The sequence below is a fragment of the Syngnathus scovelli genome, chromosome 9, assembly GCF_024217435.2.
Source record: "Syngnathus scovelli strain Florida chromosome 9, RoL_Ssco_1.2, whole genome shotgun sequence".
NCBI classification, from domain to species: Eukaryota; Metazoa; Chordata; class Actinopteri; order Syngnathiformes; family Syngnathidae; genus Syngnathus; species Syngnathus scovelli.
The window spans coordinates 12,949,820-12,966,100 of record NC_090855.1 but is presented as its reverse complement, the minus strand read 5'-3'; the positions used below and the strand labels follow the sequence as shown (position 1 = coordinate 12,966,100).

At 47.1% G+C, this 16,281-nt stretch overlaps 1 protein-coding gene across 4 annotated transcripts; it reads left to right on the top strand.

Annotated features, from left to right (window-relative positions):
- Window positions 1–447: 447 nt before the first annotated feature.
- Window positions 448–16,272, top strand: lipeb (lipase, hormone-sensitive b). 4 transcript variants are annotated; one of them, XM_049731482.2, is made up of 15 exons: window positions 448–652; window positions 974–1,004; window positions 3,433–3,473; window positions 5,074–5,315; window positions 6,257–6,541; window positions 6,929–7,019; window positions 7,918–8,063; window positions 8,436–8,621; window positions 9,338–9,490; window positions 11,094–11,238; window positions 11,351–11,578; window positions 12,099–12,263; window positions 12,759–12,940; window positions 13,268–13,516; window positions 13,823–16,272. In XM_049731482.2, the coding sequence occupies exons 1-15, from the start codon at window positions 562–564 to the stop codon at window positions 14,186–14,188; spliced, it is 2,601 nt and encodes an 866-aa protein (XP_049587439.1). In that variant the 5' UTR covers window positions 448–561; the 3' UTR covers window positions 14,189–16,272. The 4 variants fall into 4 exon arrangements, with proteins under 4 accessions (XP_049587439.1, XP_049587440.1, XP_049587442.1 ...); XM_049731483.2 differs by lacking the exons at window positions 974–1,004; window positions 3,433–3,473 and having other exon boundaries at window positions 449–652; XM_049731485.2 differs by lacking the exons at window positions 448–652; window positions 3,433–3,473 and having other exon boundaries at window positions 986–1,004.
- The last annotated feature ends 9 nt before the right edge of the window (window positions 16,273–16,281 follow it).

The window sequence follows — 16,281 nt, the reverse complement described above, 5'->3', positions numbered from 1 at the left end:
AACACTCGGCACTCAGTGTCCACCTTGCTTTTCCTTGGGCGACTCATTTTAATGGAAGGATTCCAGGGGAAGGTTTGTGGGTGGCTTTAGCGTAAAACTGTATCCGAAAACTCGGCGCGCAAATTACAAGAATGCTGTCGTCACAGCCCACGCTCTAAATTCGGCACTGCTACAAATAGAGCGCGAGTGCGCCATTTCCGTACTACTGAGTACGTACACGCACTTGTGAGTGTGCACCGAGCTTTCTGACACGGCTTCCGGTAGTAAATGCGCAGGCGAGTGGTTCCCCATCTACTGGGGAAACGCAGTCATTGCCGGCAAAATGACCGAAAAAAAAAAAGTTTAATAATACAATTTATTTAGGGTTGGCGGGCCGGATTAAACGGTCCCGCGGGCCGGATGTGGCCCGCGGGCCGTAGTTTGCCCATACCACGACGTCCTCACTCTAGCCGCTAGAGTGAGGACGTCGTGGGCGGAGCCTCGGTGCCCAGCGAGGCTGGTAGGGAGACTCCTTGCTCGCTGAAGGCGGCGGTGGAGAGTCCTTATCAAGAACTTGAGAGAATGGCGTCAAGCAAGAAGAGTGGTGGGAGCGGCAGGTTCGACAAAAGTGTCAACGGGCGACGCTCGACCAGACTTAAAGAGGCTCCAGTGGGTGAGTCTATCTTTTTTTTGTGTGTGTGGTTTTCTAATGACGTCTCCCCCGAGCCCGCCCATACCGCTTACTTCCAGTCCCTTGCGACCTTAGCTTAGCTAACTAGATATTAAGCCGTTAGCATCTTAGCTCTACACATCATAACAAACTGAGTTTGTGATGCTATGAAGGCGTTACTGTCCTTTGTGAGGGAAACATGCTTCATCCCCTAACTGTCATCTGCCCCTTCATGTTTATGACAGCAAGCATTCCCTCAGCCTTCAGAGTTGCGAGGAGTCGGTTTATGTTCACATTTCAGCGTTTTTGTGTCCCTGCGTTCAGCCGCTGACACTGATGAGACTCGTCTGAGAAGGTACTGTGTTTTCAAATAAAATTCCTAGATTTATGTCCCTTTTGTGTTTCTGTATGTTATTAGTCATAGTGACGTTACGTGTGACGTCAGTCCAGACAGGTTATGCGTCGTGACACTTTTGCACGCTTGTCTTGATTAGTCTTGAGCACCGTCCGACTACAGAGAAACTCAGCAGGGAGTGGCTCCTTAAGAGGTTTTTCTCAAATGTGAGTCATTTCTTCCAATGGTTGCATGGTTGGAGCACAGCAGGAAGGCCGTAAATGCCCCACGGATGTTCTGCTTCTGCTTGTGTCCCGGATCTTGTGCTTTCCTCGCACTCCACCAGTGTGGTGGCAAGGGTCGACTCACTTGGTTTTATTCCGATTTAGAAGTAATGGAAATAGAACTATAGTATTTATTAAGGGATACACTTCCACAACAACTTGCAATATGTGAAATGTGACAATATAGAGAGAACATATAAAGGACTGTGTAAATATCTACATTTTAAATCCACTAATCTGCTTGACCCATCTTTCAAGTTCCAGAACACCCCCACAGTAGACAAATTCATAAACTAGAGTCCAAATATTTATTTTTCTTATTTGATATAGTGTCATGCATATCATCCGAAATATATGCGTATTATTTTTGTCCACTTGGGGTCGCCAGACAGCAGTATCTGTGCTGTGACTGAACGTGTCTGACTTTGAATGCAGGTTTGAGTGCAGAGGCAGCTGTCTGTTAAGTGGCCAACCCATTAGCCACTCTGCATGTTGAGCGACTCCATGTCATTTGTGGTAAATGGCACGTTGCGTTGAAAAATACAATATGCCGGATAGGACTGAGTGACAAGTCAAATCTTAACTGGACATGACTCGACTTGACACTTGGCCCTTTGCGCTTTTTTGTCATTTTTGTTGAACGTTATTATGGGATACCTTAAAAAAAAACGCAAGTGGCGGGCAAAGAAAGAGCGCACAGCGAGGGGGAGGGGACACTGAGTGTTCGTGACCCCTGTCCCATAAATGCAAACAAGTCCAACCTGAACAACAGGATGCTTGCAACAATGGTCTGCATGCGCAAATCACCAACAAGACAATTACATAGCAGAGGTCGCCACATTCTTGACTCTTGATGAGACCCCCCCCCCCCCCCCCATGACATGCAAGTCACGACAAAGTCAACAGGCAGCAGAACAACAAAAACAGACTTGCTGCCATTTTTTAGATGAAATGTGCTCTGTGCTAGAAGTTTTATTAGACTCGTTGCCACAGAAACCAGCTTTAATGTGAATGTACCATTTCGGTTTCAGCAAGCTCCCAACTGACCAGTTTGAACTTAAACTAAATGCACGTTTGAACTTAAACTAAATGCACTTTAAAAAAAAAAAAAAAAGCAAGACTACATTGTATGTATTAAAATGTTGGTGAAATCATGATCAGCTCCAGATCAGAAGTGATGTCGCTGTTGAGCGGGACTCAAGTGTTTGGTCTGGACCGTGACTAAAACATTTGTACAGACTTGGCACAATTTGCTTTTCCTCTTTTGCCTGATAACTTACGTGAAACAAAACAGCTTGTGAAATCAATTTCGAGTGCGGTGATTCCATTTTTAAGATCCGGCACATTAAACCTGATTACTTGGCTCTGCTGTTAGGAGACCTTTGAAAGGACTTGCGTTTAACCAACAAAGGTTGGCAACCTGATTCTCAAACTAAATGTCACCTTTGTTTTGGCTGGCTTCTGCTCTGTATTACCCCCCCCCCCCACACACACACACACCATCGGGGTGCAACACATGACAAAGAAACTGTGCTAGCTTCATCTAAGTTGTAAGAAACATAAGTGGACATACGTGTCAGAGTTTTGAAATCGAATGGATTATCCATCCGCTTTTATAGACCTTTCAAATCCAAAAGTAATGTTTACATACAGCTGCCATTCACATATGCGTATTATTAATATTGTATTTTCATGAACTAATTTATTTCATTAAATTATCAAATAACATTTTGATAAATTAGGATTGATATTGTGGCAGGAGCTACATGTTGGTGGCCAACAATTCCAGAAGTGAGAACAGAGGGGACGACGCACGCAATAACAGACTGGGAATGTTTTATTGTCTGGACTTGTCATGGTGCCCCGGGGGTGGGGGGCGGGGAGTCACACAGTCAAAGAGCCAATGGGCAAAAGAGTCGTCACACCCAGGCGCTGAAGCACCGCCGCACTTGTCTGCAGTAGCGCCTTTTAAAGCCGAGCGGCGAGTCGAGTATGCTCAATCTGGGAAGCTTCCGACAACATTTCCACCTCAAGGAAACTAACGAGGCGGCAAGAGTCAAACCGGAAAACTGTCTCTTTGCTCTGGGCCACCTTCCTTCCCTTCTTCCATTTTCCCGTCTTTCCATGTCACTCACTCAGTCTTTCTTTTCCACCATGCTCACAAGAGAGGATACAGACAAGGACAGAAGCTTGAACACAGATGCCGGTAAATTCAGTCATTTTGTTTTGTGTGCTTTACTAACAGTCATGAAACTGAGTGTCGCGTTGCTTCATGTGGTTAGCCAAAGACACCTGTATCTGTAAATACCAAACGTTTGGTAACTGGGCTACGAATGGGTGACCAAGACCAAATATTTGCTAGCACTTCATTTTGTTGACATCTCCGCGTCACACCTGCGACACGGTGACATCACCAAACTTTCATCTCCAGAGCCTCACATTCTTTTCATGTCTTGCATTTTCTCGACGCTGGCTCAGATGCGTTCTCTCTGCGGTTTACGTATGGAGATCGGCATGTTTATTGCGAATACTTTGCTGGGCCGAGGTGTGTCCGGCGCACTTTTCGAGCACTTGACAGTTTGAATCAAGCCCCAAAGGCAGAGCGCTCGATGGAACTCGACATCATCGGATTGTGCGGCAGAGCCGTTGATGCGCCTGACCTACTCTGGTCGGCGGGGGAGCTAGATGCATTCGGGCTCTGAGTGGGTTAATTTGGAAATGTGTTTTGTGGGCTAATGGCTTTGACTTCTTCACTGTGGGACTGACATGCTATATTGAAGATTCTCCACGCCACCCCTCTCCACGTCGCCAATGAAAATGACCAATAAAAGGCTTGAAGCACTATCCAGAAATATATATTTTTAACCCCCCCTCCCCCTTTGCAAAAATAGCCTGAAGTTGAATATAAATGCTGCAAAATGTATCACCATTTACGTCTTTCCACAGCCACTCCATTTTATTACACTTGGCAAAGCAGGAGCCGACCCAACCGCGTCCAATCCTGCGACTAATCGGCAAGGCCGAAGAACTGCTTAACATTTAAGCGCCCGCAGGGCCCTGACTGCCCTCGATCCCTATCGGAACATTTGGGGCGTCATCGCTGCCTACGCTTGCACAAGAAGGCCTTTCTGCTGACGGCTAAGAATAACCGTGTTCCTCGTGGCGGGTGCCTCGGAGGAGACCGTATATTCTTCATCAAATCGTTTGGGTTGAAATAATTAAATTAAATGTTCTGTTTTTTCGGCTAATTCCGAGGCCGTCTGATGGCCAAGGTTGTGAGATCAAATTAGACCTTGTGCAAGCATTATACAAGTGCTAGTTTACCATTAGGCTGCAAATATTTTTCACGAGGGTGATATTTGCTACCAGTAGTCACAAGCTGCGGATCATCCCATTTCCAGAGTTGTGAAAAGCGAACAGCGGCAGCTATGTCCGTTGCCGCCTTGTCAGCAGAAACGTGACAAACACTCTGGGACGCCTATTAATTTGTGCTTGTTTTCACATTTCGCGTATCAATGATTGGCATTTGTCTTTGATGGCCAAGTCATCAATAACGTGTGGTTTTACCTGGTGGGTGAATGACAGCTTTAGCTTTTTGCTACATAGGGTGACTAATCCAAATTGGAGGAGGAAGTTCATGTTGGGCCTGTGACAAGATCTCGTGTAGCACTCGAAACAAAATGTCATCCCAGGAGCGGATTCTTGAATGAGCATCTCGAAATGTTTTGTTTGCCACCAGCACACATTTTTGCATCAAACATCTGCCGATGCTCATGTGGCGGGCATTGTCTCTTTGCCTCTCGCAGTGATGGACACCGCAGCAGTTTTTGCGGCCCTATACAATGTGTGTGAGGAGAACGCTGCCTTCTTCTCGGGCGGGGTCAAAGGCCCGCAAAGTGACGCGGCCCGCCGGCTGGTGGACACCATGAAGCTGATCCAGGAGCACGCCCGCACCCTGGAGCCCGTCATCTCCGGCTTTGCCGCCATCTACCACCACTTTGACTTTGACCCCCACATACCAGCCAACGGCTATCGATCTCTCGTCAAGGTAGGCCCCCCTTAAATCATCATTCCACTCGATAAAATGGCAGCTCACTTTCATAAACGGAAATGGGAGATCTATTCCCGAATTATGAGCCAAAAGTTTGCGTGCCAACATCCTGACAGAGTTAATACACGCCTCCTCGACCCCACATACATCCCTAAAAAAAGGGAAAAAAACAATTTAGAGTGTGATTAATCTAAAAGCCGTGAGCCAATTAATCCAAGGGAGCCTCCAGTTTAGTAACCCGTTGAAGAATTGCTCGGCAGCCCCCGCTTGGCAGTACACAAGTTTGTTTCAAGGTCAGCTCGTTTGTTCCCCAAATTGATTTTGTCTTGCAAATGGAGTGAGAACAACTCCTGGGTGGACGCACACTATTTTATCTCCCAGTTATTGATTGAGCACAGTGACCTTCAGAAGAGACCTTCAGAAGAGACCTTCAGCCGAGCGGCGGGCGCATGAATGCCTCCCTCTGTGTACTGCCGTCGAGCCCTCGTGTTCCAACAGCGGCCCCGACTAATATGTTCATCGTAACCCCCCCTGCGCAAGTGTCGCAAATTCAAACGTATCGTGCTAAGTCTCTTAATTGATCAGTCTTTGATGTGTGTGTGTGTGTGTGTCTTTCTTTCTGTAGTAGGACTCAAATTTGTGCGACACCGATGACCGCAGACCTTAGGGCCTGCAAATTTTGCAACTGAAGCGACCGTCTGTTCCAAAAATAATTACAAAACTAAAAGAGTTTGTGCCGTTCTCCATGGCAACATTATGAGAACTTAATTCACACGAGATTTCATTTTAATATTCCGAACGCTCCTCCAACTGGATGAGAAGTGAACCGTTCTGAAATGGACTGTAAAGTGTTTGCGTCCTGCTTTGCTGCTGTGCTTTGCTGCTGTTCTTTTCACAGCAGCGCTCGTAAGCTGAAATCTTCCTCCTGGCGTTGGCAGGTGGTGCGTTGCTGCCTCCTCCACATCATCCACAAGGGGCGCTACATTAGCAGCAACCGCCGCAGCATCTTCTTCCGTGTGGCCCACAACGCGGGAGAGATGGAGGCCTACTGCAACGCGCTGTGCCAGCTGCGGGCGTTGCTTTACCTGGCCCGCCGCATGCTGCACGACAATGGCCACGGCGACCTCTTCTTCCACGACGAGAGCGGCCTCAGCGAGAGCTTCGTGCGCGAATACAGCTCCATGCACAAGGGGTGCTTCTATGGCCGCTGCCTAGGCTTTCAGGTGCCGTCCTCGTTGAAGGCGTGGGGAGGAACAGATTAATTTTGATAAACATAAAAAAAAATTACATTATAAGATGAACATAGTTAGCCATTGCTTACCGTAGGCATAAAAAACAGGATTACAGAGGAAGTCATTCAAAGAAAATTCAACATTTGTTTTGCTTTCAAATTGACTCCATCTTTAATTAGTGTGCTGCTAGTGGTCGGCAGTGGAATTACAACCCTAATGGCACATGTTTGGGAAAATTCAAATAGTTTAACCAAGTGTTGCGTAAGATGTCATCTGTTGTTTTTTTTTTTTTTTTTTTTTTTTTTTTGCTTTAGGAACACGACGCAAAATTGTGACTATGGCATTCAAGGTCCCGATTTTCTGCTTTTGCCCCACCAGTTCACCCCGGCTATCCGTCCGTCCCTACAGACCATCGCCATCGGCCTCGTGGCCTTTGGAGAGAACTACAAGCGCAATCAGTCTGGAATAGGTCAGCACCGTTCTCATTGTCATTCAAGGGTTGTTCTCGCCGCTTCCGCGCTCTACCCTTCTCCCTCACCTCCCCCCTCTCTCGCATCTTTTCGTGCCACGTATGTGTTGCATGCTCTTTCATCCTTCCGGAATCTCCGGCGCTTGCCTGCTGTTCTCTCCGCATTTTAGAACCTTGTAAACACCAGAATAGCCTTGGGTAGATATTGATATGTACAACGTTAACGCTGAGAGCACTTTGCACTGGCTAGTTTAGAATTCAGTTCCCCTTGAAATGTTGCATTTACTGAAATGTCTTCAAATGCCATTGGCAAAAATGGGGGCTCTGGTTCATGTTGGTGCCTCATGGAGCAGCTGCCTAAGATAGGACAGCGCACAGCAGATGTGCTTGTTCATTTCATTTCTTTGATAGAAATGACCTTGAGGTGTTTGGACGCATGGAATGAGAAGTATAATGAAAAGCCACTGTATAACCAAACGACAGTTAAACTACTAATTTTGTACGGCTTTTTTTACGACGTTTAAATGTCTGGCTGCAATTCAACTCGCTCTTTTTTTGTGCTCTCTGTTGTGCCCCAGTGGAGGCAGGGGGTATTGCACCATATGGTGAGTACCTCTGAACGGAGTCCTTGCGGAAAAAAAAAACCTTAAACGCGCCAGTAGTGCTCGTCCATCAAGTAAAGTTGCAGGAGTCGAGTCGACGTAAAACATTGACGGATCTGAGAGGCTTCTGCAACTATTCTTTGATCTTTACTAATTTTCACTGTCTGCAACACAAGTGTACTTGTTGTTCCCATCCTTTCTTTACCCCCGTTGATTCATTTCACTGCCTGGCCACCGTGCAAATGAAAATTGCACTGGTGTCGTTTTACATGGGCCGTCCTGGTCTTTTGCCCCAGGTGTGGTGGCCAGCTCCATTTTCACGTCAGGCAAGTACGTCATCGACCCCGAGTTGAGGGGGGCCGAGTTTGAGCGCATCACCCAGAATCTCGACATCCATTTCTGGAAGACCTACTGGAACATCACAGAGACCGAAGTGCTATCGGTAAGTGGAGGCGGAAGCCCTCCCACCCCCAAATTTCAAAATATGGTAAAATTCACGAATCCGGCCCTACTTCAATACTTGGCAAATTCAAGACTGGCTGCATGTTGACACTATCAAAGAGGAGTTAACTTCATTTATAGCCGTAGGTGGCTAAGTGACTACATGTTTGTCTTCAATACTTGTGTGCCTGTTGGGAGACGTTGTCCCGCTATCATTATGCCTTGGTGCCCACGATGATAATAGAGGCGAATTCAATTTATTCTGCGCCATTTATGATTTATTCATGCGGTTTCTCTTTCCCTCCAGTGAACCCGCTGTGTAACGCACAATCGCCATTTCTCAATTTGCACTCCTCCTCCCGCCGCCTTGCAGAGTCTGGTCAGCATGACGTCCGTGACGGTCAAGGTGAACCGAGCGCTCTCCGTGCCTCCCATACCCTTCGACCTCCCGCTGGCAGCCAATCCGCGAGCCTCAGTGTCTATACCGCAGCCCTCGGCACACATTGGCACCAACCCTGTCCAGATGAGGCTCATCTCCTACGAGCTGCGGGAAGGACAGGTACCTGTCGTGGCGATGGGCGGACTTCACACTGTCATTTGACTTTATCAAGGCTGCTTTTGCACTGCATGCATAAAAAAATGCATGAAATCGGTTCCCTTGAGAGGATTCTTTCAAATGTGGCCCACCGCTATTGTGCAGATATTTTTCTTACAGTAAATAAAACATTTTGTATTATTGTATTTTTGTGTGGCGGCTCAGTGCCGCACTGCTTAGCCCGACCACCTCACAGTTAGGAGGGTGCTGGTTCGATTCCACCTCCGACCCTCCCTGTGTGGAGTTTGCATGTTCTCCCCGTGCCCGCGTGGGTTTTCTCCGGGCACTCCGGTTTCCTCCCACATTCCAAAACCATGCTTGGTAGGCCGATTAAGCACTCCAAATTGCCTTTAGGTGTGAGTGCGGATGGTTGTTCGTCTCTGTGTGCCCTGCGATTAGCTGGCAACCGGTTCAGGGTGTCCACCGCCTACTACCCGATGACTGCTGGGATAGGCTCCAGCACGCCCGCGAAACCCGTGGGGATAAAGTGGTACAGAAGATGGATGGATGGATGGATGGATGGATGGATGGATGGATGGATGGATGGATGGATGGATGGATATTTTTGGTGTAATTCCACCACCGACCACTAAATCGCAGCACACTGCATCCTGCTCTATTGCGCTGCCCTCAACTGAAGTCCCGAAAGATTGTTTTACACTTGTGTTCTCTTGCTCTAGGACAGTGAGAGCCTGCTCTCGCTCACCCGCTCTGATGCGGGCGCCATCTCCCTCTCACTGCGGATGAAGGCCAAGCGGCTGCCGCCGTCCCCCTGCCTTCTCATCCACTTCCACGGCGGAGGCTTTGTGGCTCAGACCTCCAAATCCCATGAGGTACAATTACCAAATACAAATATAATTTTTCTCACCGAGTCAGCAAAGGCAAAGATGAGCAACGTCGCTGCTTGTTCCTCCTCTGAGGTGTGAAAGGAACCAAATTGATGAGGTCGACAGGCGCAGGGACAAAGTGATGGGTTGTGACATCTTAAAAATGTGCACACCCTCTTCGAATCGGGGTGAGGGTCTGTTTCAGAGCGATTGCCGGTCATATCACATGTCGTCCCCGTAATGTTGCTCAAACGGCAGTCGCAGCACCTGCACTGGTCAAGATAGGCCAGATGCTCTGCTCACGTTTGCACCCTCATGTTGACTGACATTGAAAATGCATGAATCGCGCTCACTCGCTTTGTGCAGCGCTAAAGAGCAGATGTGTGTTTGAGAGTTTTGTTCTTGACTGCCAGAACGTGTGTGCACCACAAGGCATTCTGGAGTAATGTAAAATTCACTACGCACACACGCACGTACACACACACACACCACACACACACACACACACACACACACACACACACACACACACACACACACACACACACACAATCCCTCATCTCCTGTCGAGTCGGCCATTTGTTTTGTTCCCTTGTAGCTCGTGAATGATGAGCTGGCCTGACTGGCAGAGCTGCACATAATCTCTGACACTCACTTCAGCAGTGACAGTTCGGACACACGCACTAGACATTATATTGTACCCGAGCAGCCTCTCAAGAGATCCAGGGCAAGAGCTGTGTTTTTTTTATAAGATAGGATCGCGCAAATATGGTTAACTGTCCAAGAAAAGTTCACGAAACAGAGCAAGTCGTTGTTAGGGAAGAAAAGAGGATTGTTATTACCAGGTGGTAAAGTCGCATACAACGAAAGGAGCAGCACAACGTCCATTGAATTTGAAAAAAAAAAAAATACAACAAAAACGGTTTTATTTCCTCATCACGGTATTCTTGTGTAAAATATAACATGAGAGACATTTTTAATTCTTTAGGTGGGGGAGCTAGAATGTTTTCATGGAATTTCCATTGGGAAATACCACTTCAGATGAGTGTTGAAATGTTTTTTATTAGACAAAAGGAAAAAAACTTAACATACAAGGTAAACGTAAATTGCATATGTACGCATCAAAAGAGAAGATGATCGTAATGGCAAATTTGTCACAATTGTCCTATTCACGCTTTTCTCTGCTGGCTGCACGAGCTCACTTGAGCGCGCTACGATTAATTATTTTGACAGCACAACTCTCAAGGTGTCACCGCTGAGTTTCTGGAAGTGCTGAGTCACCACAACGCGACAAGTCCGCTTCCATGACATGCAAAACTTGGAGAGAGAACTCTTGAGTTCGTCGTTGATCTTACGGCAGCTTTTTGCGCCGTTCCCTTTTGCGTTCTCATCAAATGAGGACGTCTTTTGTTGGTGACCGCACTCTGCAGCTCCTCTGTCAATTAAAGCCGGAAAGCAGACACTTCACATTGCAGGCACCGATAAAGTTTTATGCCCCCCTCCTCTTGTCTTAGCCCTCTTATCTTTCTCAATGCTTTTTTTGTGACAACTGTTGTTTCTCGTGGCTTCATCAGCACATCTAACATTCCCTTTGGCTCTTTTTGTGCAGCCCTACCTGAAGAGCTGGTCCCATGACTTGGGCGTCCCCATTCTATCAGTGGACTACTCCCTGGCACCCGAGGCCCCTTTTCCGCGGGCCCTGGAGGAGTGCTTCTTTGCGTACTGCTGGGCTTTGCGGAACCACCAGCTGCTCGGTATGTGCAGTACTCTCCCCGCATTCCTGTTTTTCCCAACCATCCCTCAGACTAAAGAATCTCCTAACGGATTTAACAAAAAGTGTTCTTGATCTGCCCCTTTCCCCACCAGGCTGGACCGGCGAGAAAGTCTGCCTAGCAGGCGACAGCGCTGGGGGCAACCTGTGCGTGACAACGTCGATGCGGGCAGCCACCTACGGTGTGCGTATGCCAGATGGCCTGGTGGCCACCTACCCAGCCATGCTACTCACCGCCTACGCCTCGCCGTCCCGGCTGCTCAGCCTCATGGACCCTATGGTGCCACTCAGCGTGCTCTCCAGGTGTGTCAGCGCCTACACAGGTGCGTGGTCTCCGTCCTCCCGCACGCTTTGCTTTTCACATGACTCAACGCGCAGTCAGGTACAGTCCCAGCTTCCACGTAGAATGTTCAACATAAATGTCAGCATTCATTTTAAAGCACAGGTTATTTTTAGTTTTAATACTGACAAAGGAAATTCTCTTGCTCTCACAGGTGTGAATGAAACTCTTTAAAAAGTGATTATTTTCTTAAATAATTTATTCCCTTGCAGAAGTCATTCCTGTAAAGCTCGCCACTTCTCGCTATTTGCATATATATTACTTTGCGACTCTTCTTATTGTGGCGTGTAAATAATCGGCACTCGCAATAAAATTTTGTCTGACAGGTGGAGGGGGCTGTGGTAATTAATCCTATATATATTGTCTAGCGTTTGTTTGCCATCAATAACTATTATTTGTTTTTATTCCCTTTTGGCTGAAATTGTCTCGAATCATCACATTTGTTTCTTTATTCTTTTATGACCTTCCCTCGATCCGTAATTGAAGCTTCTCCCCCACTCCAGGTAATGAGCCACCGACAGAAAAGCAGGTGGAGAAGCTGAGCACACTCACCACGGTGAGGAGGGACACAGCGCTGCTGCTCCGAGACTTCCGGCAGGGCGCGTCCAACTGGATCCACTCTCTCCTGGACTCCAACAGAGGCGCCGACTCGCAACCGCTAGCCGCTGGTAAGCATAGACTCGGTCACCGGGGGGGAGACTTATTGTTGAGAAAATGGGCAAACGGAAAGGGTAGCATACATAAAGTTGATTTTAGTCACCAGTAAACGACCGTAGGCAGATTTCGGGCTGCCAAAATGCGCAAGTCAAAAAATAAAAATAATTATCTCCATCTATGTGCACGCACACACGCACATATATTGTGCTGGCCTTTTAGTGTTGCAGCTGATTACATTTGGCCACTTAAGAGGTTACGGTAGCCCGTATTTTTAATTCATATGATTATCTGGAGTCAGGGTCCACTTATGGCCTCCCTGTTGTTTTCCACGCTTGTAAATCCATTCATATCAATTCAGCTCACTGCAACACGAGGCCTTCTACAGTAATTGTTCATTACCGCCGCCATAAATTACCCCCACGATGGCCTAACTAGCCGACGACTCCTCCGCAGTGGATTCCAAACTCAAAGCGCTGGCAGTTGAATTTGTCTTTTTGCACCACCAGACACGGTGAGGACGAGTGTGTCGGAGACGTCCATCTCCTCGCCTCACGTGGACCCGCCGGTGCCGTCAGAGCCAGACGACTTCCCGGCCAGGAAGTTATCTGCAAAGAGCCAGACGTTCCAGGACCTCAGAGCTCATAATTCTGCCTCCCTCTGCAACCCGCCGCTTGTGTCTGAGCGCACTGTAGGTCACAACAAGATTTGTTATGTTTTTACCTTCTGCTTTTCTCTGAAATTTGCTCAACCTTGAAAAGTGCTGCAAGTTTTATTTTTTATTTTTTTCAACAGGCATCCTTGTTTGCGTTGATCTGCTTAACAAACAAGAACTACTTTTGAACAGTCAAATGTCATAACATTCTGCCTTTTGTTATAAAATATTTTGACTTTTTTCCGGCTTTATGTTTTTTAATCCTTATAGCGTGCATTGTAATGGTTTTTTTTTTTTTTTTTTTTGCATTTCTTAATATCAACTCTAAAGCCATGTCTCATTTTCCTGCCGTGTCTTCCACAGCCTGAAGAAGTCCACTTCTCCATCTCATCGGAGACTCACTCATCCGTGCACAATGACCTGTCTTTGGTGGCCATACCGCCTCCTGATGGCAAGGAGGGTTCTGAGTTCCCGGTGGGCTTTGAGCCACTACGCTCGGAGCAGCTGTCTGAGATGAAGCTGCTCAGTTCGCCGATGGCCAAGGACCCTTTCTGTTCTCCCCTTCTGGCCTCAGACAGCATGCTGAAGGCTCTGCCGCCCGTGCACATCGTGGTAAGCGCTGGAGAGTGTTGCATGATTTGTGGTCACTGTCTGTGCTGCCATGGTGCTTCATGAAGCTTTATAAATTTAAACTGAAAACACATATACAGCAGCAAATCTTTTTGAAAGGGGTTTGACTGGTATCCGACGACATAAACTCCTCTGCAGATTGTGTTTGTGATTTTTAAAATGGCTCCAGTGAGTCAGTGCGATGGCAAATATGGCCAGCACAAAGAAGAGCTTGCCACTTGGCTTCCTTCCTTCCGCCCATCCCTTCATTAAGATGCCCCACACGTGTGTCTGCTTGGCTCTCCTCAGGCGTGCGCCCTGGACCCCATGCTGGACGACTCGGTGATGTTCGCCAAGCGCCTGCGGGCCGTCGGGCAGCCTGTCACCATGTGCGTGGTGGACGACCTCCCCCACGGGTTCTTGAGTCTGTCGCAGCTCTCCCAGGAGACCAAGGAGGCGGCCGGCATCTGCGCTGAGCGCATCCGCGCCGTCTTCGCGCAGAAGGAGATGCCGCCACCCGAGCCGCGCAAGCACCGCAAGCTGGAACGAACTGATAGGGGTGGCGCCGCCCTGTTTGTCCAAGGTGAGCCAGGCTCGGGGCTCGGGGCTAAAATGGCTGAAGGAGACAGCTTTGTCACAATCACCCAAAGTGATGTGGAGGGCGTTGGAGCTTAGCAAAGACACATTTGGGCAAGTACAATGAGGAAGTAAGCCTCCCTCTGCTTTTCATTACTTGACGGGACGGCCGTTTCGCATCCATTATACGGCAGGTGCCACACACTTTCAAGGAAAGAAATTTAAAATCACAACCCAGATCAGTTGGACATGGATCAAGCCCGTCTGGGCGTATCAGATAAGACGTTCCTCCGCCGTATCATTGTGATCCAAACGGCCCCTGCTGTCCCTCGGCAGAATGTCTCAGCGCACGCTTAAGAGCACCACGTTATGCTCTCCATTACGCTGTCAAATACGGCTCGTTTTGTTGATGCTAGCGCTGTTGACTCCAAGACCAAATCCGATTATCCAAAGAAGAGACCCTAAACAAATGGTCCACTGCACATTTCTTTCCTGGTGGACTTTTTTTTTAAAACATTTGTTTTTTCTTTTCTAAACAATCATTTGCTGTCATGTCCTCGGCCGTTCTTGTTCTGTTTCCACCCATATCCGCTGATGTAGCGTTGCGTAGCACTGAACTGTAATTCTGTGCCCTTGATTCGGCCATGTCAGCGTGCTCGATGCTTGTTGAGGAATAGTTGCTGTGGACAGTTTTTTTTTTCTGCAAATAATGGGCAGATCGCCAAATGGCTTCACCGACAGCCATCTTTATAGTGAAGATTCACAAATAATTTGCTCCTTATGAGACTGTTTGGGTTCAATTTATTGCTGTGAACATATGCTGGAATATCGCTGTCCTTTCAACATGACGCTGTTGCTCCACAGAGCGTCGCAAGCTGTTTAATTCTTATTCCACAAAGACAGTATTCATTAGAGTGCCGTGTTGTGACAAGTGCCGGCACTTGCGATGCATCCTTGGTTTCAAAATATTTGGGTTTAGTTCTCCGTTAAAGCCTTGAGGAGCAATTTGTATTTTCCAAAATCCTCCCCCGAGCGGGATTATGCAGCAGCAGAGTCGGACGGGTGGATTAGCGCCGCGTCTTTGTCGCCACATTTTTGCTGTCAGACAGATGAAGAAAAGCCAGAAGACGACCGAGTTCCACTTTGCTCTCTCTGCACTTTTGCTCTCGTTTGTATGGTTGTGTTCACTTTTGTGTTCTTGTTTTCCTGTGTTCGCCGATGCGTAAAAGACGGCATCAAGTGCAAGCAACCACAAAGCCCAATTGACACTTTGAGCATCTGCTGATTGTCTTTTTGTCCAAATATTTTTTACTGTCAAAATATTCTGGACTGTTGCTGTCAATGTGATGCTGCTGCTCCACAGACCGCCGCAGCCTGTCGTCACGGAGACGACATGCTGCCTCACTCAGTGTTCTGTTGTTGAAGTTTTTTCAACATTGGTCTGTCAAACTAGTAAAAAAAAAAAAACTAAACGTAGTCACCAATAACTGATTAAGGATCAGTAAACAAGTGTCAGAGTTTTTTCCCCAAAAATATTTACAGAAGGATTACCTTTACCTTGCTGGCACACTTTCTCAAAAAAGAGAGCATGCCGTTATTGCCTGAAAGACAGCTAGTTTGACTGGCACCATTCATGTTCGGTCACAGGATTTGGATTTCGGTCATTTGTGTGTTGATAGAGCTTAAAATTTAGAACCAAAGACTGTATACTGCAATGCTGATCATCTGTTCTCTGGTCAAAACAGCTGCTAGTTTGACTTGATTTACTTTGAATAGGATCATGGTGCAAAAATGTTAATGAGCTGTAGTTAAAACAAGCCACAGACTGGAAACAACACCGCATCTCCTCAAGGAAAACACCACAAGTGCAAACCTGTGAATTGAAATGAGAAGTCGAATGTATTTTTATCCTTGTTAGGATCCGTGTATATATTTTTATGTGAAGAGCTGTTTCTCAAATGGGATTGCTTGAAATTGTAGAATTGCAGGTTCTAACTCTTAGACTAATGTGTTTTTACAGGTGGTTAAATACATAAATGTGCTATATATTTTGCATATTTTTTAAGTAAAAACAAATCAAAAGTTTGGAATTATAATTAGACTTGAACAATGAAGGCACCACAACGCTCCGAAAATGATTACAACACAAGATCTTGCCAATAAAGAACGAACTGTTACTCCTATTCTTTGTT